The sequence below is a fragment of the Falco peregrinus genome, chromosome 4 (genome assembly GCF_023634155.1).
Source record: "Falco peregrinus isolate bFalPer1 chromosome 4, bFalPer1.pri, whole genome shotgun sequence".
Taxonomy (NCBI): domain Eukaryota; kingdom Metazoa; phylum Chordata; class Aves; order Falconiformes; family Falconidae; genus Falco; species Falco peregrinus.
The window spans coordinates 64,988,632-65,012,697 of NC_073724.1; the positions used below are offsets into that span (position 1 = coordinate 64,988,632).

At 35.1% G+C, this 24,066-nt stretch overlaps 1 protein-coding gene across 14 annotated transcripts in view; it reads left to right on the forward strand.

Annotated features, from left to right (window-relative positions):
- Positions 1–24,066, forward strand: part of DOCK9 (dedicator of cytokinesis 9) — a 128,780-nt gene that overhangs the window by 42,388 nt on the left and 62,326 nt on the right. For all 14 annotated transcript variants that reach the window (XM_055802103.1, XM_055802100.1, XM_055802102.1 and 11 more), the window contains exons 3-16: positions 1,435–1,524; positions 3,160–3,242; positions 4,364–4,433; positions 7,995–8,090; positions 8,685–8,819; positions 12,538–12,712; positions 14,050–14,117; positions 18,049–18,123; positions 18,221–18,361; positions 18,720–18,920; positions 19,059–19,181; positions 21,531–21,613; positions 22,058–22,180; positions 23,929–24,008. In XM_055802103.1, the coding sequence (XP_055658078.1) occupies positions 1,435–1,524; positions 3,160–3,242; positions 4,364–4,433; positions 7,995–8,090; positions 8,685–8,819; positions 12,538–12,712; positions 14,050–14,117; positions 18,049–18,123; positions 18,221–18,361; positions 18,720–18,920; positions 19,059–19,181; positions 21,531–21,613; positions 22,058–22,180; positions 23,929–24,008 (1,543 nt within the window). The remainder of the gene's footprint in view (positions 1–1,434; positions 1,525–3,159; positions 3,243–4,363; positions 4,434–7,994; positions 8,091–8,684; positions 8,820–12,537; positions 12,713–14,049; positions 14,118–18,048; positions 18,124–18,220; positions 18,362–18,719; positions 18,921–19,058; positions 19,182–21,530; positions 21,614–22,057; positions 22,181–23,928; positions 24,009–24,066) is intronic.

Consider the following 24,066-nt stretch of genomic DNA (forward strand, 5'->3'; position numbering starts at 1 on the left):
ATTTCCTATCAAATATCAGACTATTGCAGGTTGAGAAGAGTATCTAGACATTCTGGCCTTTAGCTCTTATAATATAGCTTAATGCTCTTAATTCTGTAGCTTGTGAAAACAAATGCTTTAAACTCAATATGGTTTGAAATAAGGAATATGTTTCTAGAAAAATTCATTCTTAAATGCTGCTAGCATATGAATGACTGTCTTCTTGCAGTTCGCGGGATTTTTTGTGTTTTTTAAAAACTGTATATTGCAAGATGTATTGGTCCAATGACATATTTTTTGGTTTATGGTTTTTGCTTTTAATATCTCCCCACCTCTCCTACCCAAGCAGTTAGCATTGTTACTTTTCAGTGAAGTCCTGGACTAGATGAATGACTTGACCATGAGTATGGGATAATTCTTTTTTTCTTTGAATCTTGACTGTACTTGAATATTCTAACTTCAAATACCCTCCCCAGATAATGGGATGAGGCTTTGGTAATGACAGAAATAACCAAACTCTCAACAGAGATAAGGTAATGTACTTGTGTACCCTTTCTTTTTTGACTGTTAGTAGGTGGAGTTTTTTCATGTTTTTTTGTGATCCTTCCTGGTGCTGCAACATGTGGAGTATAGGTAGGAGGTGAGGGATCATAGCCCCCTTCTGGTCCAGGCTATGCAAACTCTCTTGTCTGCCTCTGACCGAAGCTGTGAGATTCTTTTCCACATGGTGCAAAATAATTTTGTTCCTGTGTATTTATTTTCATCTGTGGCCCAGAAGATTTTCTAAGCTTTTAAAGTACCCTAAGGCTTGCTATAGTCCTGGTCTGAGAAGCAGAATTTCATGGTCATGGAGAGATTTCTTGCTCTCTGGCAGCCTTTCTATGCCTCTTTGAACTCCAGTATAGAGTAGGAATAAATTCTGACTTGATAGGCTGAAGTGCATGCTTCAGTGATCCCAGCCTTCTTTTTAAACCTTCAGTTTAACAGTGCAAGTTTCATTTTTTTTGCCAGCTGAGATCTGAACTACTCATTTTGGTGTGGGTTTGTTACTTTTTTTGAGTAACAGGTTTTATTATGTGTTGTAGTAACACTAATATCTGTCTTCAGAATATTGGAGTTATGTTGTCACAGTGGAATTATTTTTATTGGTGTTTTCTTGCCGATGTTAACAAAACAGAGGAAAACACTTTTCTATGGCATCTATTTCTTACTGATTCCAATCTTGCCCTTGCTATGAAGGAAGGAACACGTTGCTGATCTTTGAACGAAAGTAAATTCTCATTACTTGGCTCTTCTGAAATGGTGTGTTCACAGGATGTTTTCTGCAGTCTGGTTTTTTTAGATGTCTTAAGTGTTTTCTGCTTCTGTCTTAGTTGTAGTGATACAACGGAGTGTTGCTATGTGTCATCTTTCCTTTAATTGCAAGTTTCTTACATTGTTTTTGTTGTTTATCAGACAGCATTATTGAAGCGGCAGAGTCGATACATTCGTTCAACAGTTCCTGAAAATGCAGAGAAGGAAGCTCAAAGCTTGTTTGTAACTGAGGTAATACTGGAATTGTATGTGGCTGTGTAATAACAGTATTATATTTGAGTTGTTTTTCTTCTGCTTCATTTATTTAAAAAAACGGGGGGAAAAACCTGAAACTTTTAAAAATATTTACTGCCACTTACTTGTCAATGATTTCAAGGGAAAATTTCCAGGAAAACCTAGTATTTTTTCCATCAATGGCTGGAAAAGAAGGATTACAGGATAGCTTTGAATTACTTTGTTTGTGTAACTGGCTTTTGCAGATGCTTCTCTGCCACCTTCTTCATGCTTTGGGCTTTCCCGGATGAGCATGGGTGATTTCTATATATAAGTATCGGGAGCAACAGTAAATCCAGAATGAATTGTTGTGTCTTTATTTCCAGATAAAGTGTTTCGCACAAGTTGTTCTTAGTTTGTTCATAATTCATAACTGTAATACTTGTAGAGGCCAAAATTCATTATGACTGCTCCATTTGTATGCAATATATAGAAGAAACATCCTCAGACGTAAAGTTTCTCATAACTCCTTGCTTATGTTGGCATACCCTTGGTTCTGACTGATGTAGCATTTCATTCAGTGTCTTGTTGAAGCCTTTTAGGAATGAAAGGTTTACAGTTTTTTGTCTTTTAATACTATCTACTGGTTTTCTACTGATATCCTTTGAGCTGGTATTTTAACTTCTGAAACAAAGGAATGTTGTAATTCTGAGAAACCTGAAGGAGCTTCAAATAGCTGAATCTACCTTGAACCTCAAAGTGATTTATCCGCAGTGATACATACCCTTAATACCTAACCTAAACAGTTCTAAGATAAGGTTCTAAGATAAATTTGAAGAAGACAGACAAGGAGGGAGGAGTGTTACAGGTAATTCATGAAGTTTAATGAGTTTCTGCAGAAACGATTGCTTGGCAAGTACTAACTTTGTATTTTGAAATATAAAGAAAATAGTTCTGAATTATTAGATGCTATGTTTGTGTACATGTAAGTGTATTTGTGTGATATATTAATTTTTGTACCATACGATTGCTGGCAACAGATTTTGTTGGTTTTATGTCAAAGCCAAAATAAATCAGTACTTTTATGTTGTAGCAATATGAGTGGAGTAAAATGGTATTTTCTGTAATCTAGACCAGAGCTTAATGACATAATTGCTTTTCAACATCTGCAAGTATACAGTTTAAATATTAATTTAATTACACTAGAAGTATAAATTTAAGGTAAAGATGTTTTTAGTTTCTCTGTATAAGTGTGAAATTGGATATGCTATTTTAATAATATATCTGTATTTTAATGGTGTTTTCTAAAGTTTCAGTCATGCTTTCAGCTGCAGCAAAACGCTGCTTTAACTTTTCAGACAACTCAAGATGGTTAATCCAGATGCTGAGTGTATTCACCATTTTCTGGTTTTATAAAATACACATCTGGCAGATGATAGCATCCCACTGAAACATATCGCTTGTTGGAAAAAGCTGTATTGCACTAGACTGGATTGCAAAAGAAGGGAAGTGTCCAGAATTTTCAGAGATTTGCATGTAACCATGATAGTTCATAAACAGCCATAATTTAAGAGGGTTTTTTTGTGTGTGAGTCTAGGGAATGCTGTTAATCCCCTTCCAATTAATATTGATATTTGGTTTTCATTAAAACAGTGCATCAAAACCTACAATTCAGACTGGCACGTTGTTAACTATAGATATGAAGATTACTCAGGAGAGTTTCGACAGCTTCCAAAGTATGTATGTTATCTAGTGGTATAATAAAGATTTTGCATTGGTGAAGGAACTTTACCTGTATTTAATATATTAATACCTTTATGTAATAAATACATTAATATGTAATATGTAACTTGAAATATGCTGTATCAGTGTTTAATTGTCAGTAGAGATGATAAAGATTCGTTGGATGGAATTTATAACGATGAACTCAAAGATGTAAAATCTTGTTAAACCATTTTCTGGAAAGATACCGTAATAACACTGCCTTATTAATAGGCAGATCAAAACAAGAAGTTGTATCATTGTCAGTGTGAATGTACGTATGATAAATAAAACAGGCTAATGTTTAGATGAAACTAAAATGGTGATATCCTGTTTTTGTAGCTTCAAAGGCAGCTTTTGGAACACTCTTTAGGAGCTTAGGGAATAGAACTTAACCAAGACGGTTAAAGCAAGTGTTTGAACTAGTGCAGATTTTCACAGGATGATTCAAAGTAAAAGCCTGTTCTACATGTATTACAGAGTTTCTAAACCATCTGTTAGAGAAATCTTTTCCAACTTCAGATTTTTTCAGGGAGAGTATACGGATTAGACCCTTCACTTAAAATATCTGAGAGTGGCTCAATACTCTGAATCCCACAGCTCTGGAAGATCTATGTCTTCCCTACCTACTCTCCTACATCTGTCAGTTAAGAAATAGTTTCCTTTCCCTGTGAAAAGTTCCAGTATGCTCACAGGTTTTGTAAAAGTCAGTATCTGGTTTTTACTTGCCTTGAACAAAACCCACGGTAGTCAGCAGGAATTTAAACACATTGTCCGAACAGGAGCCAACAGTTGCAGGTATGAATTCTTGCTTCTAAGATATTAGGAGTGCAGTGAATAGGAATGCATTTGGTTCTCTTCAGTTACACATAGGGACAGTGACAATCAGAACAGAAAGATGACTGTGGGCAGATGTGCAAATTAGGAAATTTGTTGGCTGAGAAATATATTTCATAAAAAATACATGCTTTTACTCTCTGTTATTCTTGTGGGTTTTTTCCCTTCAGTTAGGAAAATAACATCTTTATTTTTGCAGCTATAAAATATGTAATTAATCACAAAATTTCTAGTATTTTAGAAACTTTTTCTTTCCTAGTAAAGGGACAAAATCAGAGAAGCTTCCAGTTCACTTATATGAAGTGGATGAAGAAGCAGATAAAGATGAGGTGAGATAATAGTAATTCCTTACTTTCTTTTGCTTTCGGTAGAACATGTTGGGTAAGAAGAGTTTACAAGTTGGGTAACCAAGTGTTGATGTCAGTAAATGCCAATGGAGATTAGCTTGAACAGCCCGATAGGTAAAATAACTGCATTTGTTTGCCAATCTTCTTTCACATAGCCTTGTACTCCTGAGGTCTGTCACATGAGTAGAACAAGTTTTGACAGATGGTGAAATTGAAGTTTTAATGCGTGGTGATCTATAATCCTTCAGCTTTCAAAAAATCTGTCTTGCCTTATACTGTTACTGTGTAGATGGATATATATAGGGAAATGTTTCAAGCAGTTTGATCACAAAGTAGAGTAAAACCATAGATGAATCTGCTCCAACAATGTCAGTGCACACACTTAAGCATGCATGACAGTATAGCACACAGTGTGAATTAATGTTGATTTGTTACAAACTTGAGTATAGGATAAGACCTGGAGATCCATCATGGAAACAAAAGCTAAAAAAATGAACTAAAACTCTCAAGGTATTTTCTTTTTTTGTCACTGGCTTAGGGAGACCATAGATCTATAGCCTCAAGCAATTTTCAAGTACGTTTCAAAAGTCAAAGACTTTTTTTCAATAACTGCTCCTGTTCTTTTTGTGATTTTTTTTTATGCCACGCCCTATTTCAAAACAGTGTTTAAATACCAGTAGTTTTTTTTAGAAGTACTTGAACTCTTGTGTCACAGAAAAGAATTAAAACAAAATAATTGTTTTTTAGTTTTTACCCTTTTACAATTACTTCGCTTATAAATTCCTCAAATTCAGAACTTATGCATATGAAATAAAAGTAGTTCCTTACAAGTTTTCCTGGATTAAATGTGAAAAAGTAGTTCAGGGAGTGCATCAGGATAGGTAGATTCCTGAACAGATAGTCTCAGGATGCCATTTCTCCAGTGCTGCTGTTAATCTGCAGTATGATATTTGGGCAAATAAATTCATGCGTCTGTATGCAAATCTTCCTATTTGTAAGATGTGAATAATTATGATTTCTATTTATACTGAAGTTGAAAAGACTTGGCGTTATTTACTGTGGTAGCATTTCTGACAACAGAAGTGTTTTAAAAAACAGTGAGCTAAACATGAAAAAAAGTTAGGTGAAGATATAATTGACTGATTGTGACTCGGAGAAATACTTCTGGCTAGAGTTAGCTAAACACTGAAAAACTATAGCTTGGCTGTTGTCAGGTGGTATGTGTTTTACTAGGAAGTGTAAGTGGAGAGGACTTCCTGTTTCCTTCTGCCCAGTTTCCTGTTAGAGCAGGCAGGAATGTCACATCTCTTTTCAGGGGTACAGCCACTGGAGAAGAGGTCTTCTATTCTTTCAGGAACTTAAAATATAAACACAAGAAAAAAGCATGCTAGGAAGAAAAGAGAGCTTAATGGGAATAGGGTGGGGGCACCATAAACTCTTTCCTTAAGGGAAGAATTAATGCAAGACGTTCTTCTGTCAAGCACTGACATCTTTGTATGCCAAAAAGCATGTATACAAATGTTAGATTAAAAGTTGTTTGGTCTTTTTTTTTGCACTTTTGTTTGTGTGTTTAAGCAAGCTGATTTGTTTAAGAGAATGGTAGAAAACAAAAAGCTGCAAGTGATTGAAAATTGGAGGAAAACCAGATAAAGATTAGTTTAATCTTCATTGTTAAAAAAGAGAGAATACCTTTCCAAAACAAATTTGCGCTATCTGGCCATCAGGTTGATGTTTGTAAATGGAATTTTTAAATCAGCCTGGGGTATGGGATCAAGATATGAAGTTGGTTTTGTTGAAATAGTTGCTGTTGAAGTAAATTTTGGAGCAGAGTTTGTGGGAAAGATCATTAAAAAAGTGAAGCACAGTGTGCAGCAGTAATAATAAAAGTGAGGAAATTAACTTACCAGTTGGAAACAGGAAGTATGTTTTCAGTGTAGAAGTCGGGTGTTAACTGAGTTGTGGGTTCCTTTGTATTAACAGATGGTCAGCTGGAAAGTCAGTAGCTTTTTGGCTCTGTAAGCAGGAATTCTGCCTGACAGAAAGAAATGGTGTAACTAGAGAGGCCCAAATGACAGTCAGGTTTATTGTTGGAAAACAGTATGCAGCTCAACAGAGCTGGGAAGCAGTGCATCTCAGAGGCTTGGAATTGGAAAAAGAGTTTAAATAGAGCTATATTTTAATTTTTGTTGATACAGGTAATGAAGGAATTCTTAATGTCAGGTCTGTCTGTATGGATGGTTTGTGAAATTACAGGAAAACACTGGTTGGTTTGTGCCAAGTTTTGATGATAACTCATCATCTTACTCCTGTAAAAGATGGTTTTAAACCATCCTTTCCGTGGGGATAACTCCCGCCACTGGAGGTGGGGAATCGTACTTGGAAACCCAGTGTTTTAAGTTGTTTCTGTGTCCTGGTGGTTGTACAAGAAAAATGTTTATCTAGAATAACAGAAGGGGGTGGGGACTAATGACTTGAAAATATGAAACAAGTAGACTGTTTTACTTGGACAGTGAGACCTCCTGGGCCATATGAAAATGTACTGAGTGTTTTTGGTCTATGCTTCTGGGGCGTTGTATCAGATGCTCTGATAGTTGGTGACCATGTCATCCTCATGGGGCCTAACTTCCATAGTGTGAAGCTGACTAGAATTTTTGAAGAAACAGATTGATGCATCTTTTGACTTCAGTTTGCACTTTTTTTGAAGTTCATGTGCATATGCATATGAATATGCAGGCTAGGCAGAGTAAATAAGTTGTAAATGAATAGTAACTTTTTACAGAATGTTCCTTAATTTAGTTCCGGAAACTAATTCATACTATTGCAAAATTTGCTTTTACTGTTCAGTTGTTGAACTAATGACTCTATCCCCAATATGTAATTACTTCTTGTTGTATGTTCTGTTAATAGCCGAGAAAAGGAATTAGAAAAAGTAGTCAAGGCACTTGAGGAAGTTTTGTGGTTTTGTTTTCAACTGGATACTTAATTTATTATCCTAACATTCAAAATCAGCTATCAGGAGTATTTCTGCTCTAGATGGCTGAAAATCTTCTACATGTCTAATGCATTGATGGTTTTGCTTTGTCAAAATGGGTTACATTAACTGGAAACTATGGTATTATCATATTGGTACTATGCCAAAGGATTATTTGAACTGGTGATCCAATATTTATTCTGCGGCAATTATAAATCTCTCATTTTGATTGGTTTTGATAGTAGAGTGCTGCTTTTTGGTAGTTGTTAACATCCTGTGTGTTTTAATGTAGTTATTCTGTTCCATCAACTGGCAGATGGAAGTGGTATACAGGCAGTGGGTGTGATGTGTGATGAATGCATTGGGTCTGCTGTTTGTGAACTTGCCACTACTGGCATGTTTGGTCTTTTCTCTTTAGAAAGTTTTGATTCTGATTTATAGAAGGGCGGATCCAATTCAAGAAATTGAGTTGTAGTTCTCTGTAAATTCTTAAGTAATGTCTTTGAAGTAAAACATAGAAAGCAAAATAGTTTGAGAAATCTCGATTCAAGTTTCCCTTTCTTCATCTTCAGGATGCAGCATCTCTTGGGTCTCAGAAGGGTGGAATAACAAAACAAGGATGGCTGTACAAAGGCAACATGAATAGTGCAATCAGTGTGACAATGAGAGTAAGTTTAAGAATGTCTTATGGGTGGTAAAACCTGAGCACCGATATTAAATGTCACTGTGCCTTTGAGAAGTCAATTTGTATGTGGTTTACTTCTAAAAAAATAGTGTGGGATGAAAGAGGGAAGCCTGTACGTAATTTATATCTGTGAAATCTTAATTTCCTTTTATTGTACTTGAATCAGAAAAAATGCATTAAAAATCCAGTATATGGGAGAAGTCCAGCTTTTAAAATAATTTTCTTAACTGGACCGTGTTGTGTGTTATTAGTAGAGAATGGGCTATATAATGTTTTTATTTGTATTGCCTCTTTATTTAGAAGCAAACTTAAGGTACTTCTATGGTTATGACAATAAATATCTATTATGTATAACATTGTAGAGGACAGTAACAATACAATCTTCATGTTTTTAAGTGGTTTTTTTTTTTAAATTAAAGATTTCTGATTTATTTTCAGAGGATACTGACTAGGTTATGTGTAAATAAAAGCTTTTTTCTATAACTTACTGGGTAAATAGCACTTACAGGTTTTGTAACATGAAGCTGATTAATACTAGTATTCCAATTGTTTTTCTTTCCTCCTTTATTTTTGCTAGTCTTTTAAAAGAAGATTTTTCCACTTAATCCAACTTGGTGATGGATCCTATAATCTCAATTTCTACAAAGATGAAAAAATATCAAAAGAACCTAAAGGGTCAATATTTCTAGATTCATGTATGGGAGTGGTTCAGGTAATTATAATTTTTCTTCCTGTTCTCCAGTTAATTCTGCTTGATAGCAAATGGATTTTGTTAAAATACAGATAAACTTGTCAGATATAGATAAGTGCATATTATGCAGAGGAACAATTAGACAATCTGTATCTTGCAAAAGCAGTGAATGAGTTTTTAAAGGGCAGGAGGCTGAATTTGAAAAATCTTTCTGAAAAGAACATGATTACTAGTTGACGATGAGTATTTATCAAAAATATCAAATAAAATCTTAAGGCAAAGACACAAACTCCTCCCAACCTTAAATCATGGCAAAGTAAAGACAGCATAAAATCAAAGTTCATTTCAATTACATTTTGTGCTTACATGAGTTGCAAAATGTTTTGCATAGCTTCTTGTGTGGGATTTTTATTGTGCGAATTGTATTAAATTCAGTCACCCTTCCAAGTGCCACAGAAAAGTTTTTGGGTTTGGTTTGTTTTGGTGGTGTGTTTTTCTGTGATTCTGTTATGTATTTAAGAGTACAACATGTAACTGTTCTCTTAGGCATAACATACGTGGAAAAAAACTCTTGAGTTTTAGGATTTTGTTAACTTGGATAGAAGTAGGCAAAGTTTAATAAAAATGTATTTCTTACATGATTTTTATTTTAGCATGAAGTTGTTTGAAGATCTATGCAGAGAGGTACAACAGCTTTACAGAGGATTATTTTCTTCCAAATATTGTAGTAATGTTTTTGGATACATACTTAATAGACACTTTGCATGGAAAGTCTTATAACTGTAATAAATTTAATCATATTGCAAGTTCTGTATACAGATTTACACACATTGTTTTGCCTTAGGGGTATAATTCTTGCCAACTCCACTGAAATGAGTTTGATTTGTGTTTTTCAAAACAAACTGACAAACAAAAAAACTGGTTCCTAAACACAATTGTAGTCTTTTTTTATTTTTTCCCCCACTTAACATGTATCTTTCGTTCTGTTGCTCAACTTAGTCTGCTTTGGAGTCCCTCTCTCTGATAATATGTATTCTCCATCTTCTGGGCTGTTTCTGGCTCCTTTTGTTTCCCACTTAGGTGATGGCTTGTTTCTGGCTCTCAGCCTGTGGCTCTGGTACAGACTGTTGTGGACACTACAATATTAGTTTACATCATCAGAAAACACTGAGATTTTCCAAAGTTAAATGAAAGAAAGGCACTGCAGCAGAGGGAAGTGTGAAGTGTTGCAGCTGGGGAGAACAACCCCAGGCACCAGTACATGCTGGACAGGCCACACATTGGAAAGCAGTCGGCAGAAAAGGACCCGGGGGTCCTGGTGGACACCAAATTGAACATTAGCCAGCAATCTGCCCTTGCTGCAAAGAGGGCTAATGGTATCCTGGGCTGCGTTAGGACAAGTGTTGTCAGCAGGCTGAGGGTGGCAGTTCTTCCCATCTGAACAGATGAATAGCACTGGCTAAGCCATACCTGGAGTCCTGCATGCTGTTCTGGGCTCCCCAGTAAGAGACAGACATGAACATCCTGGACAGAGTCCAAAGGCTGAGAAAGCAGGGTTTGTTCAGCCTGGAGAAGAGACGGCTCAGGGGGATTTCATCAGTGTACATTTTACTATGGGTTCTGCTCAGTGGTGCTTGGTGACAGGCCCAGTGGCAGCATGCACAACCTGAAACACAAGAGGTTCCCTCTGAACATCAGGAAACTTTTTTCACTACAAAGGTAACTGAGTGCAGGCACAGGTGACCCAGAGAAGTTACAGACTCTCCATTCTTGGAGATAATCAAAAGCTGCCTGGACATGGTCCTGGGCCAGCTGGCTGTAGGTGGCTCTGCTTGAGCAGGGAGGCTGGACTAGATGACCTCCAGAGGCCCCTTCCAACCTCTAACCATACTGTGATTCTGTGGTTTTGGTTTTTTTAATTCTGAAAATCCCCCTTTTTTTAAAACCATCTTTTCATGAAGTACTGTTCCATGCTTTCTATTCCATCAGTTCAATTCAAGTAACCTGAAATTTCCAGACTGTCAGAAGCCTGTTGTGGTTTGTTTTTTTTTTTAATTGCTGTTCCTTTGTTCTACTGCCAGGAAGGTTTTAGGCTGATACAGTAGTCGTTAAGTAAAATTGTACTTTAGATGCTTAAAGTTTACAGTTGGATTGTCTCTTGAATACCATACTGTACTCTACAGTACCAGCAGTTTCATAGCATATATTTTTGATGAGGGGTTGTTAGTTCCTATTGTATTCATATAAAATTTGTCTTTTCTGTGTTGAATTCATTTAGTACATATACTTACTTGTTTTTCAAAGGCAGTAGGTGCACAAGAAAGAAAAATGCCGACTTCACTAAGAGACATTAAAGATAAAACAGAACAGAGCAGAATATGCACCTTCATCAGTACTTGTATAAGAGCAATGCTGAATATATGCAATGGAAGGGGTTGTTTGTTGGGGTGTTTCTCTTTTGTTTTGGGCTTTTTTTTTTTTTCTTCTTTGATTTTTTTTTTTTTGTTTGGGCTTTTTTTCCACAACTTACATGAAAAGACAGGAGTTCCCAAAATACTGTTTGCGTTTGCGTTTGCGTTTGTTTTGTTTTGCTTGTTTTGTTTTGCTTGTTTTGTTTTAATGCTGAAGTATATTGAGACTTTTCTGCATCACAGAGAAGTGCAGTCACATAATATATGCAGTGTATATATTCACACATACAGTCATATATAGGCATGGTTGCTCCAGTTCCGTGATATGTGAAAACTGAGAAGTGTGATATGTATGGCCTGTATCAAGGTTTTATGCTGTGAAAGTTAAAGGTTACTGTTCCTAAGATTTTTTTCATTTATTTCAGTACTGATTTTAATTGTTAAGACTGCCTTAGACCTGAAGTCCATACATTTGTTTCTATTTTCCTTAACGGAAACTCATCTTTGGTAGAAAGCAGACTGTTTTACCGAGTAGTTAGTCTGTTAATTGAAAAATTAATTGAAAAATCTGAGTTATAACAAAACTAAAATGTGATTTGGCATTTAATTTAACTTCAAACAACCAAACAAAAAAAGTACCCCAACCATTAAGTCTGTCTTATGGTGTGTTTGAATGTTTATCTAATGAATTACCAATTTTTAAAATTAAATTGATGACTATAGAGTTTTCATATAAGACTTGTGAATTCATTCTCAGGAACATGAGTCAAGCTAGGTAGCCTTTGAAGGCTTGATTTAAGTTGTGCAAAGAGGGTGACAGTAATGGTTGAGGAACAAAGGAGGAACTGATTCCCAATTTCAAGTGCATTTAAAAGACTAGCAAGATCATGGCATTCAGAGCTGAGGTTGGTTATGATTTAACCTCCAGTGTGACATCCCAATTTGCAAATGATTTTCACTCAAATATTAATAGTTTCATGCTTTTTTTTTTTTTCATCAGTAGATCTTAGTTAGCTTCATTTCTAGATGATAGGAGTACGGGAAGACTTGGTATTTGGAAATTGGATTTTTTGTTTTTTAAAAATTATTACAAACAGAATGATGAGCGGAAACTGAAAAATGGGCTGTTATCTTTCATACTTCCACATGTTGCAGCTGTACAAATAACTTCAGGTCAAATGTCAGAGAGGAAAAAGTGTAATTATAATATGCTTGTTCAAAATATTAAACTGTATTTTTATTAAAAGTTCTGAAAAGCATATAACTTCCTTTGATTGTGAGTAGACGGTATGTAAAGATATTGTAAAGATTTTTAAATTTTCTTATAGAACAATAAAGTCAGACGTTTTGCCTTTGAGCTCAAGATGCAAGACAAAAGTAGTTACCTTCTAGCTGCAGATAGTGAACTTGAAATGGAAGAATGGATAAACACTCTGAACAAAATCCTTCAGCTTAATTTTGAGGCTGCAATGCAAGAAAAAAGAAATGGAGAGTCTCACGAAGGTAAGTAGGGTTTCTAGCAACGCTAATACAGTTATGTGGCAGCATGTATGTGCATGCATTTGGAAAGAAAGGCTTTATTGTGACTACATTTTTTTGTTTTCTTTGGTCATAAAAATTGTAGGCCTTTCTACTGTCTGTCTGAACTGATGAGAGTTTTGACCTTTTGGCATTAAAATAGCATTGTTCTGTATTGATACCGGTTGAGATAAGTCTAGAAGAGAACAATGACAGAAGTCTAGAAAAATAGAACTCACAAGGAAAAATCAGGACTGAGGCAGTTTAAGGAAAAGAGAAAACTTATGAGGGACTTGTTCTGAAATGTGTCAAATTCTGCTGAAAATGGAATAATCTGTTCTGTGATTACTGTAGGTAGAAGGATAAGAAATTGTGGTTGCAGTGGGGCACTTTAGATATTACTCCCTTTACCACAAATGCTTCCCTAAAGTACTGAAATAGATTGCTCGGGTGTAGAATCTTTTCTGTTGGAGCCCTTTTAAGAATAGGTAAAATAGGTATCTGTAAAAAATTTGATGTAGGTATATTTAATAGTTTGGTGACAAAAGGATAGTCTAGGTGTCCTCTCATGCATTTTTCTTCATGGGAGTGGATGGAGAGGGCGACTGGTTTGAGACCAAGTGTATACATATCCAAAAGGACCTGGAAGAGGTTATAGAAGAATGTTCTGCTTATAAATAGCACAATGTACCAAAGGGATCATCAGAGATTAAAATGAGTTATCACAGTCTTTGGTGACGATTGCTGGACTTCAGCATAATGTTTGCAATAAAAGCAAACGAGAAAAAGGGAAGCCTGTGCCTCTGTGAAAGACATTTTAGTCAGTGGTCCCCAAATGACCTTGAAACTGTAAGATGGTTTTAGCTAACTGAATAGTTGCTTTGTAAATTCAGTAACCATGGGAGAGTAGAGATGGGAACCTAATGAACAGAGGGAACTTGTTTTGAAATCAAGTTACAATGCATAGTGGAAAGGGTAATGTAAATTTGTGCAATGAGTATCTCTTTTCCTTGTACAGATGTCAAAATTAATATTAAAGCTATTTTCTGGGTAAAATTAGCAATTTCTTCTACTATATCATTTTATGTAACTGGTTACAGCCTCCAAAAGTCACTGCATCAGAATGAAATGAGGGAGTCATCCACAACTTGTTTATGTTAACAATTTTCTTCTTTGAGGGTGTAGGAGTTTAAAAAAATAGCAAAAATATTTTTGATGTTTTTTGATGGAGTCTTGTATGAGTAGTTTGAGGGTTTGGGATTTTATTTGTTTGTTCGCTTGTTTTTTTAAAATATTTTTTTAATGTTGTTTTATAATTTCAGATGATGAACAAAGCAGAACAGAAAGCTCATCAAGTAATTTTGATAACTACTATCCTGAAATTGCCAAGGTAATATATATTGTTAATGCCAGCTCAGGATATAAAGTACTAAACATGTTAGCCACATGAACTTTCAGTAAAAGTAAGGTATTGGCTTCTAGCTTCCAGTCAGTTTGTGGTGCTTTGAAAGCTTGAGTAGACCACATGAATAGATGTGGTTATTGAGCTGCTTATTTTCTGTTTTGGAAGCAAACTACCTACTGTCTGTTGCTTATGTAAACCTTGATATTCTGTTTAAAAGCAGCGTGTTTTATCATGTTATTAGTCTATTGTATTTTGCATATTTGGCATTGTTATATTATATGCAGGTAAGTGCTAAAGCATTTCTATAGCAATCTAGTTACACTGAAGTTTTATTTTTATAGTTAGAAGTCCAGAGGAGCTTAATAGCAGTGATGGTGTGAGTGTATTTTAAGATGCTTGTGTTTGTAATGAACTGGCAAGTTCAGTATACTTCTTGTATTGACATAGTTCTTGCTTTTCAACTTTGTTCTTACAGAGGTGTGGTAGAAATAGAAATAAGAATACAATAAAATAGAAATTAATAGAAAATATCAGTAACTTTTCCTCAGCTCATTTGCAGACTTTTCCAGTTAAATCTGTGACTTGTGTGTTGCAGTAAGTTTTGTGAATTCTGTAAGAGAGAAATTTTTGTTAAATCATGTAAGGACTGGAGCTGGTGACCTTTTTCTATTGAAGTTGCAGAATGCAAACTCCTTCCTGTGACTTTCTTACTCTTTCTTCTGTGGGGCACAGCCGGCAGTCTTGAAACTTTTCTACTTGACCATGCTCTGGAATGCACTCTCCTCCTTTTCTGAGAATCTGAATGACCTAATAAGCTGCACTCCCTTCAGGAGTATTTACAAACTTGAGTACAAGCAGTAAAATAAATTTTATCTATTACAATATCTAACATATCAAAAGGTCCAGGCAGAATACATTAACAGGCTTTCAGCACCCAAATACGGCTGGCTGACATAATTCTTTCTGTTACTGCTTTGTAATCAACTTAGCACATGTACACAATAAGCTATTATGTGACAGTGTAACTCCAGCTATGGCTGTATTTGGAAATTAATTGGGACTGTGGTGCATACAATCAAGTTTTCGTTGGAAGAACTGCAAGCATCAAACAGCATACTTACATGAGGCTATGCAGATTATTACAGAAACAAATATAAAACCAGATGCTCTTATCGTGTGGGAAATTTTTCTTTGTTTATAGTTAGTTATTGGATTTCTTAGGTTCCATATGATTTCCAGAGGGGACTTTTATTCAGGACTGCAGCACCTGCTTATAGTTTTAATACTACAAATGCTGCTTCCTGTTTCCGTAACCTTCTGATCAGAAGCCTGCAGCTCTTTAAACTAGGTATTTTTCTAGCGTGTTATTTTTCTCGGCTCTTTAAACACTTACTTTTTTTGTTTCATGGTTATAACCTATTTAAATTTCTGTTTCCTTAAAAATAAGTCTTTCAGTTTTCCCATTCAAGTTCATCTTTACTAAACACTACCTTTCAAGATGATTTGCTCTAATGTATTTTTCAACCCTTTTTTCCCTGAGGAAAAGTACAGGGAAAAATCTGCCGATTTGTGTTAGTACACTGTTTATGACTTAGCTTGATAACTTTATATTAATACTGTTTGTTTCAAGAGCTTTTTTGTCCTCTATTCTTGCCTGAACTGTCTTTTCAGCTGTTTTTTGGGTTTGGTTCTTTTTACCCTAGTGGAAGACTTACAAGGCACTGAGGCTTCTTTTAGAAGAGTTTATAGCTGCTCTATTATTATTGTTGGTTCTAGGGGGAGATTTTCACAATAGCTGACCTCATATCCTTTTGAGGAAAGAGAAATTCCTTCAGGGGTGATTGTAGAGCACCTGACAATAGGGGAAAAAACAGTCTTCCTAGGAAAGGTTTAACCCTTGTGAGTACATCTCCAAGCCTTCATTTTTCTCTGAACAGCTGTTTATACTATAAACTAAGTAAGATGGTATTGTGCATTTCAGTGCACAGATGTACACACAGAAGTCTCTGTCTGTGCTGCCTACGTCATGTTCTTTGTATCTGTAACCAGGAGTGAGTTAGGGGTTCTGGTATGGGGGGGTGTGTGTGTGTGTGTTTGTTTTTTTAATCTTCAGAGAATACAAATTGTCCTGTCTTAAATAATTATGTGACTGTCATGATCAGTGAACCCAAGTACCTCCTTAATCATTGTGGGTCCCAGTATTCCTTGAGGTAGGAAAACATTGTCCCTGTTTTACAGATGAGGAAATGGAATTACAGAGTCACTGCCGTACTAAGGACAGGGTCAATGAGTACATACATTTTCAGTTTTTGAGTTCTGACTGCCTGCCCCATGTCTGTCAGATAAGCATTTTTGTCTTGTCTTTAGTGCACAAAACACCTAAGAATCTAAAACTATCCAAGGTGCCTTAGCTGAAACAGTTTCTGTCTTGCTGCTATGACTAGAGCATCTTCCTCATCAGGTCTTGCCACTCACTATTCCCTTTCTAAAACATACATGCAACCTTCTTGCCATCTTTAATCTTCTTCACAGTTTAGTCCTGTATTTCTCAATCATACCAGCTGTTGAACAAGTAACGTCTGCCAATATTCTGCTGGTACCAATGTCTGGGTTGTGTCTTTCACAGCAAATTTTGTCTCTTCCTCTGTGTGTGTTGCAGATAATGAAGTAAACAAAATCCATTAAAGCATCTATACTCAAAATCACACTTCAGAAGTTCCTCTTCTGTAATACGTCCTTTAAGTCAAATTCTTTTTTTATTATTATCAACCAAAAATAGGATTTCAAGCTCTTAGGGCTGATGGTTTTGGGGGTTGGGTTTTTTCTTTTTTTCTTTTTTTTTTTTTTTCTTCTTAAGACATGGTAGCAGTTTCTTCAACCTCCAGCAAAGCAGATGTAGACAGCAGATCCCTTCAAGCTGATGGTTGCTGATGTGCATTTTGGGTTGGTAACTTCTTCTAACTCATACAGGCTGATTCAAAAATAGACACCTGTCTGTAATGTAATACTTTGTATCCCTGTTTAGCCAGCTACTACTTTGGGAATGGCAACTCTCCTACATGGGTAATTTTGGCACATGCATGTCTGTTTGTCATGTCCTGTGACTTTAAAAATCATAGAATTGTCTTTAAATAATACCTTTTTTTAAAAAAAGTAACCAATGTATACCATCAGTTTTCACATTCTATTTTATTCTGCTTTAACAAACAGTAAAACAAAAGTAATAGGCAGGTATCCACAGATCCCAGGCAGGATCAGTGTATAGTGTATTCTGCAAACTGAGTTTTCAGTGTGAGGGTTTTATCTTTTGGAAGTTTTTTGGGTTTTTTTCCATCTACCCACAGGAAAACCACTACTCTGGCAGTAGGACTTAAGGGGAAAAAAAAAAACAACCACAAACAAAAAAACCAAACAAGAAAAAGAAAAAAATTGAGCTATGATGGTGTTTCTTAATTTAGGTAACCTGTTGTTTCCTGAGCAATCATATGGTCTCAGAATAGCTCTGAACTTCAACCCACATTCATACCACCACCTTCTTTTTTTTTTTTTTTTTTCTTTTTGTTGTTGTTGTTGTTTAATAAAATAGTGTTACAAAATTTATCATTTAAGGAGCCAGAGTGCTATACGAGCTATACTGGAGTATAATTCCCATGATCTTGGAAGGTTGCATGTTGCTGATTTAAATTTTTGTGTTTCTAGGCCTGGACAAGCCTTTAGAGGAGAGAGGAATCTTCTCTCACTTTTTACTTGGACATGATGGAGCAATTTAAACTAAGGAGTTGCAAAACTCAGTTAGGGAGATATGAGTGCATGAATTAAAAAATGTAAAGCTTTGAACATTACAGAAAAAGGAATGTTGTTGAAAACCACTTTAATAGTGTTAAACTAAGATATTTTTTTTTCTTATTTTGAACAGAGTACCAGAGAAGCAGAAATCAAGTTGAAAAGTGAAAGCAGAGTTAAACTTTTTGCCTTGGATCCAGATGCACAGGTTAGAATTTTTACAAGGAAGCATGTTACTTTCTTTTATGTTGAAACTTTTGAGGTGAAAGACAATTTACCTTAATTTTTCTTTTCTCTTTTTAAAGAAACTTGACTTTTCTGGTATTGAACCAGAAGTAAAGCCATTTGAAGAGAAACTTGGAAAAAAAATTCTTGTGAAGTGTAACGATTTATCTTTTAATTTGCAATGCTGTGTTGCAGAAAATGAAGAAGGACCAACGACAAATGTAAATAAATAATTTTTTTCTCATAATATGGTAATGAATGTCTTAATATTTTGTTGGCACTATTCTTAACAGCAGGAAGTCCTTACTGTGATTGAGAAACATGCAGTGGGGTTTTTTCTACACCTTTAAATCAAAATGAGAGCCTAAATCCTACAAAAAGTAACTTTGCTGCTTATCTTTTTGTTGTGTTGTAGAAAGTGGAATTTTTCTTTTACTATTATATCTTGTCAGTAGTATCTAGAGTGATGGCCATGTGTAAATGTTTATAAAAATGTTACTCATTTTCCTTTCATACACATTTTTACAGTAATATAGATACCAGCAATGACACTTGATTCTTTTTTTTTTAAATGTCTAGGTAGAACCTTTTTTTGTTACATTATCACTATTTGATATTAAAAACAACCGAAAGATTTCGGCAGATTTCCATGTTGATTTGAACCACACCTCAGTAAGGCACATGATATCCAGTGCATCTCAACAAATGATGAATGGCAGTGGTGATAGCTTACACAGAATTCAAGACATTCACGAAACTGTGTTACAATATCCAAAGCAGGTAAGAACCAGTAACCTAAAGAATTAGTAGGATTTTGGATACGAAGAGTTTTCCTGCATGCTTCAGATAGCTTTTTATTATGTGATGTAAAATGTGTGTGCATTTTCATTTTATATTTATCTCTTCTTTTATTTCCAGGGAATATTCTCTGTCACATGTCCTCATACTGACATTTTCCTTGTGGCTAGAATAGAAAAAGTATTACAGGGAAGTATTACACATTGTGCTGAACCATACATGAAGAGTTCAGATTCTTCAAAGGTATGTTATCTTTTTCTGTGACATGGAAAAAATGCTGAGGCAAGACTGGTAGATTTCAAATTAATAAATATAAATTGAAAGCTTAGTTCTTTTATACAGAATTCAGATAACTGAATGATTTGATATTTTAAGTTGTAGTTGCTACTAGTAACTGAAACATTAAAAATTAAAACTAACATTTATTTTACTTTTTATAATTGTGACATAATCTGTAATTTTTATAATGGCTTTAAATGAACTGTTTTGACAGAAGAGTATTATACTTCAATGTAAAAGTTGAAATTTGTTGGACAATGAAATATTAAATATAGGTCAGAGGTTAACTGTATGTCTCAGTTAATGCATCTTTATTTATTGTATCATTGTTGCTTTTTGGTGACTATAGTTTACTGTAACTTTATCTGCGCTCTTGCTGTTTTTTCCTAAAGAGCCTTTAAGATCATTACGCCTCTGTTTTTATGTATAAAATGCTTTGCAGATTTCATAGAACTCCAAATTACTTTTGGTAATAAACCACTGAAACATCCTAAGTTTGCAGGTACCTAGGATGCTAGAACATTTTAATATTTTCTGAAACATATCTACAAGAAGCTTTGTCAGTTGCTGCTTCTTTTTTGTTGCTGAAGAAATAGTTTTAATTTTGTTGCCTTACAGTTATGCTTAAATAGTTGGACCAGGGTACTCTGAAAAGTGGGGGTTATTTGTAAGCAACATCAGCTACTGTCAACATTCTTCCTGTTTTCAGCTAGTGAAAGGGAAGAAGGAAGGGTTAACTTTCAGTCTCTGCAAAGGAACAGTCTTCTTTCCTACTGATTTAATATTGGCTAAGTTAACACATAAAAAAACCTTGTATTTTTCGCTTAGTCTTAATATAGATCAGACTACTGATTTGCTTTTCCAGGAATACTTGAGTTACTGTTTTTTCAGCTATCATTGGAAAACAGCAGCTTTGTATTTCAGGAGTCTGGTTTTGAAGTGTATGCTGTTACTGAGTTAAAACAAACCTGAACTGAGTAACTGATCTTGGTGGTCTTGGGCCTGAGCCCCATGGGAAGGTTAAGTAAGTCCAAGTGTTCCCAAATTTAATGCCAAGTGCTAGGCTTGTGTTGACCTGTACTGCAGGCATAGCCAATAGGAACATTCATATGGATTTCTGGCATTCATTTGCTTATGATGTTATACAATTGAACACTTAGCTTGATTTTTTTTTTTTTTTCTCTGTTCTTGTTCTCAGGAATTACACTGTATTAATTTGAAATATGAAAAAAAAACCCCAGTACCAGCTATACAGGCCTCCATGTGTGTCAATGCAATGAGCAAGTTCCAGTTCCTTGCAGAATTACTGCTCTGGACAAGAAAAAGGGAAAATGGAAGCAGCAAATTCTGTAGCCAAGAGATCTCTTATTCTCCCCTTAAACATTGAATACAGTGAATTAATGATGATTACTTACCAAGGTTCTATGCTGCTGAGTGCAACTTCCCCCTTTTTACAGGAAGGGATAATGGAGAGTTGGCTCAAACAACACACTAATAGAAACAACCCTTCATAATGTCATCAGCAGAGATCAGGGATAATATTCTGGCAGGTTTACTTTGTGGATTTTTGTCTCTGGCAAATAATTTTGCTCTGTGTAGGTACATAGGGGAAGCTGGTTTCTGGAAGAGCAAAACCCACTGCTCTGTCAGGAGCTTCAGCTTTAACTCAAATGATTCAGCTCAGTGTTGAACATCTCAAGCTAGTGGGTTTCTAGCTCTGATTGTTATACATGTTGGTTCTGTGCAATGCAATTGTTTCTTCACGTAAAAGTTAACAAAACCAAAAATTTAAAGCTCTAATGTAAACAATGTTGCAATATTCATACATAGGATTGTCCATGTGGTCTTCATAGAACTCTTCACTATCAATCTGTGTATACTTGTAATATACAAGTATTGCAGAGTATTTTACTTTTTACAGGATTGTGTTGTAGTATATAGAGTGGGTGGTGAATAGGGGATCAAGTGTCAGGGGGAAATGTTTTTATCTGGAGTCACAATTTTGTCTTAAAAACCAGTTGAATTTTGCTCCATCTTTTGTATGAGTTTTTGTGTATAATAATTTTTTCTTGTTTAATTAAATATGTATTATCAGGAGTGTAGACGGGTCTGTGTTTTCACTTGTGAAATGGTGTAAATCAACCTGCTTAACTTGAAATGTTAAGAGATATTTTAATTTGTCTTTCACTTGCATACTTAGGATTAATCTTCTAAAGAAGATTTTCCAATTCATACCTGTGTCAATATATGGGGTTTTTTTTCTTGTGTACTAACGGTACAAAAAAATGTGGCTATTTCTTATGTCCCTTGAAGGTTGCACAGAAGGTTTTGAAGAATGCCAAGCAGGCATGCCAGAGATTAGGTCAATACAGAATGCCTTTTGCCTGGGCAGCTAGGTAAGGACAGATCTTATCAATCTGTATTTTTTCCTAACTTTTTTTTTAATGTAATTTTCTATCTCACTTCCTGTAAAACTTAAGGTGCTATTTAAGTTTTTTCTTATTTTGCTTTCAACTAACCAAGTATTTCTGACAAACTTACACGTCAGCTCTGTAGTATGAAAAAAATTTATAAAAATTCATTATATTATTATTCAAACCATTGAATATTTCCAACTGTTTTCTATTGTCAGTATTTTTTATTTTGCTAAGAATGAAATGGTTCACAACTGATTTGTTAGACTGAGCTATTTATATTTTAAAATTCACCTACAATGACAAGAGTGTTAAATGCTTAATATGAAGGATAGTGCAGTATGTTCTAATTTTTAGTAAAGAAATTGCCTGAAGTGAATTTCCACACGTTATAAACTCAGCTGAAAGTAAGATTTTGACTTTCAGGACACTGTTTAAAGATGCCTCAGGAACTCTGGACAAAAATTCAAGATTTTCCCCTCTCTTCAGACAAGACAGTAATAAACTTTCAAATGAAGACATGCTGAAATTGTTAGCAGATTTCAGGAAGTAAGTCTAATTTCCCCACTTTAAGAAATAAACAAGACAACCACACCCTAACACCCCCCACCCCAAGCTGTGCCATTTTTTGTTATGATCTTGAACTGGAGCATCTAATCTTCTGATGTATGTATTTATGGTTTTCACTTCAAATATATAAGTTGTATAAATATAATCAAGGCCTTCATACAAGCTACAGGTCTTTTCTTTGCAGTGTCTGGGGGCTACAAGCAGGATTGAAATATAATGCCGTGTCTAACATGCAGTAAGCATCATATCCTGAAGTAGCTGTGTGGTAGGAGTGCACAGTACACTCTTCTGGTTCTCAAAGGAAAACAAGTATGAGCAGAAATCACATGTTCCCTGACATTGCACAGAGAATGCCAGTATCAAGTCCACTTTCTTGGGAGTGCATGCGCTCCAGATGCCTATGTAACAGAACAGTGGTCATCCTTTTTTACAAAGTATTCCTAAAGATTGCATCAGTTAGTATGCAAGGCTTAAGAATCTCCTACTGACATGACCATATGAATAAACTAGTTTTAATCCGCTTTCTTATTGAATTGGATGTAAAATAATTGAGCAATCTTTGCTGCTTTGCAAAGGCATTTCCACTTCTGTTGTATAGTTAGCTGGAGTTGTATCGATCTGAACAATAGCTAATTGCAAAAGGCTTGGCCTGTATTTTCTTTATTTTATTCTTGCTTACCAAATCTAATAAGGAGATGAGGTTTGTAGCAGATACTTTAATTATATTATGGCAAGCTTCTTAGTTTCATTGAAGTTTACATAGCATTGAAATACTCCTTGCCATAAACAGTATTATTGACACTGAAGCTATTATAGTAAATTAGCCTGCCACATCACTTTCCTTTGTGAATTAAGGAAATGCTTTTGGTTATTTCAGCATCCTGTTTGTGGAGTTGTGTACAGTATTTCACAGGAATTTTAGTAAGAGAGAGATTGTAATGTCTAAGTTTTAGCTATTACAATTACAATTCCAATACAGACTCCAAACAGAAAAAGTTGTTTGCTTCACAGCGCAGGATTGCATTTTGGGAAAATTTTGCATCCATTTCCTCTGCAATAATTTTTAAAAAATCATGCTGCTCACTGTCTTTACTTATAAAGGATTCTGCACTGGTGGTTTAACATGGAAAATACCCCTACTTCAAATCAAATTTCTGAATTAGTTGCATGATAACATCTAAGAAATTTCATAGTAGGCTAGTTAACAGTAAATGTTTTACAGCATGAGTTATTATTCCAGATAAAGGAGGAGACAGAGTAGAAGATGCATTTTGTTAACTTCTTGATTCTCTACCCCTTTGCTGTTCTCCCAAGTCTACCCCATTACCATAAACGCTTATTACTGGCCATTGAGATTTAAAAAGCTTACTTATAGGTCCCCTCTTTTCTGCAAACTATATTATTACCTGGCAAAACCCCCCTATCTAACAAAGTTTTTCATTTTGATTTAAAGAAAAACATTGTTTTTTTTGCTTAACCTTTTCCACGCTTGTGAATAAAGCATGCTTTTTTTGCCTTTTTTTTTTTTTTTTTGAGAATTTAAAGGAGAAGAAAACTAAATCTGTGCAAAAAGCAACACCAGATCAGTCATCCACCCCCAAACCACCTTTCCTTTCATACTCCTATTTCAGGGTATTACTTTTGCCTCTGTTTCCTATTACCTCTTTTCTCTGGCATCTGATATTTTTGCATTTAGCCTGATTTTGTGGGTTTTTTCCTTCCTATAGACCTGAAAAGATGGCCAAACTTCCTGTTGTTTTAGGAAATCTGGATGTTACAATTGATAATGTGTCACCAGATTTTCCAAGTAAGTATTAATAAACACCGCTAAATGAACATTCAAGCTTTTTTTCCCAGTTTTTTAT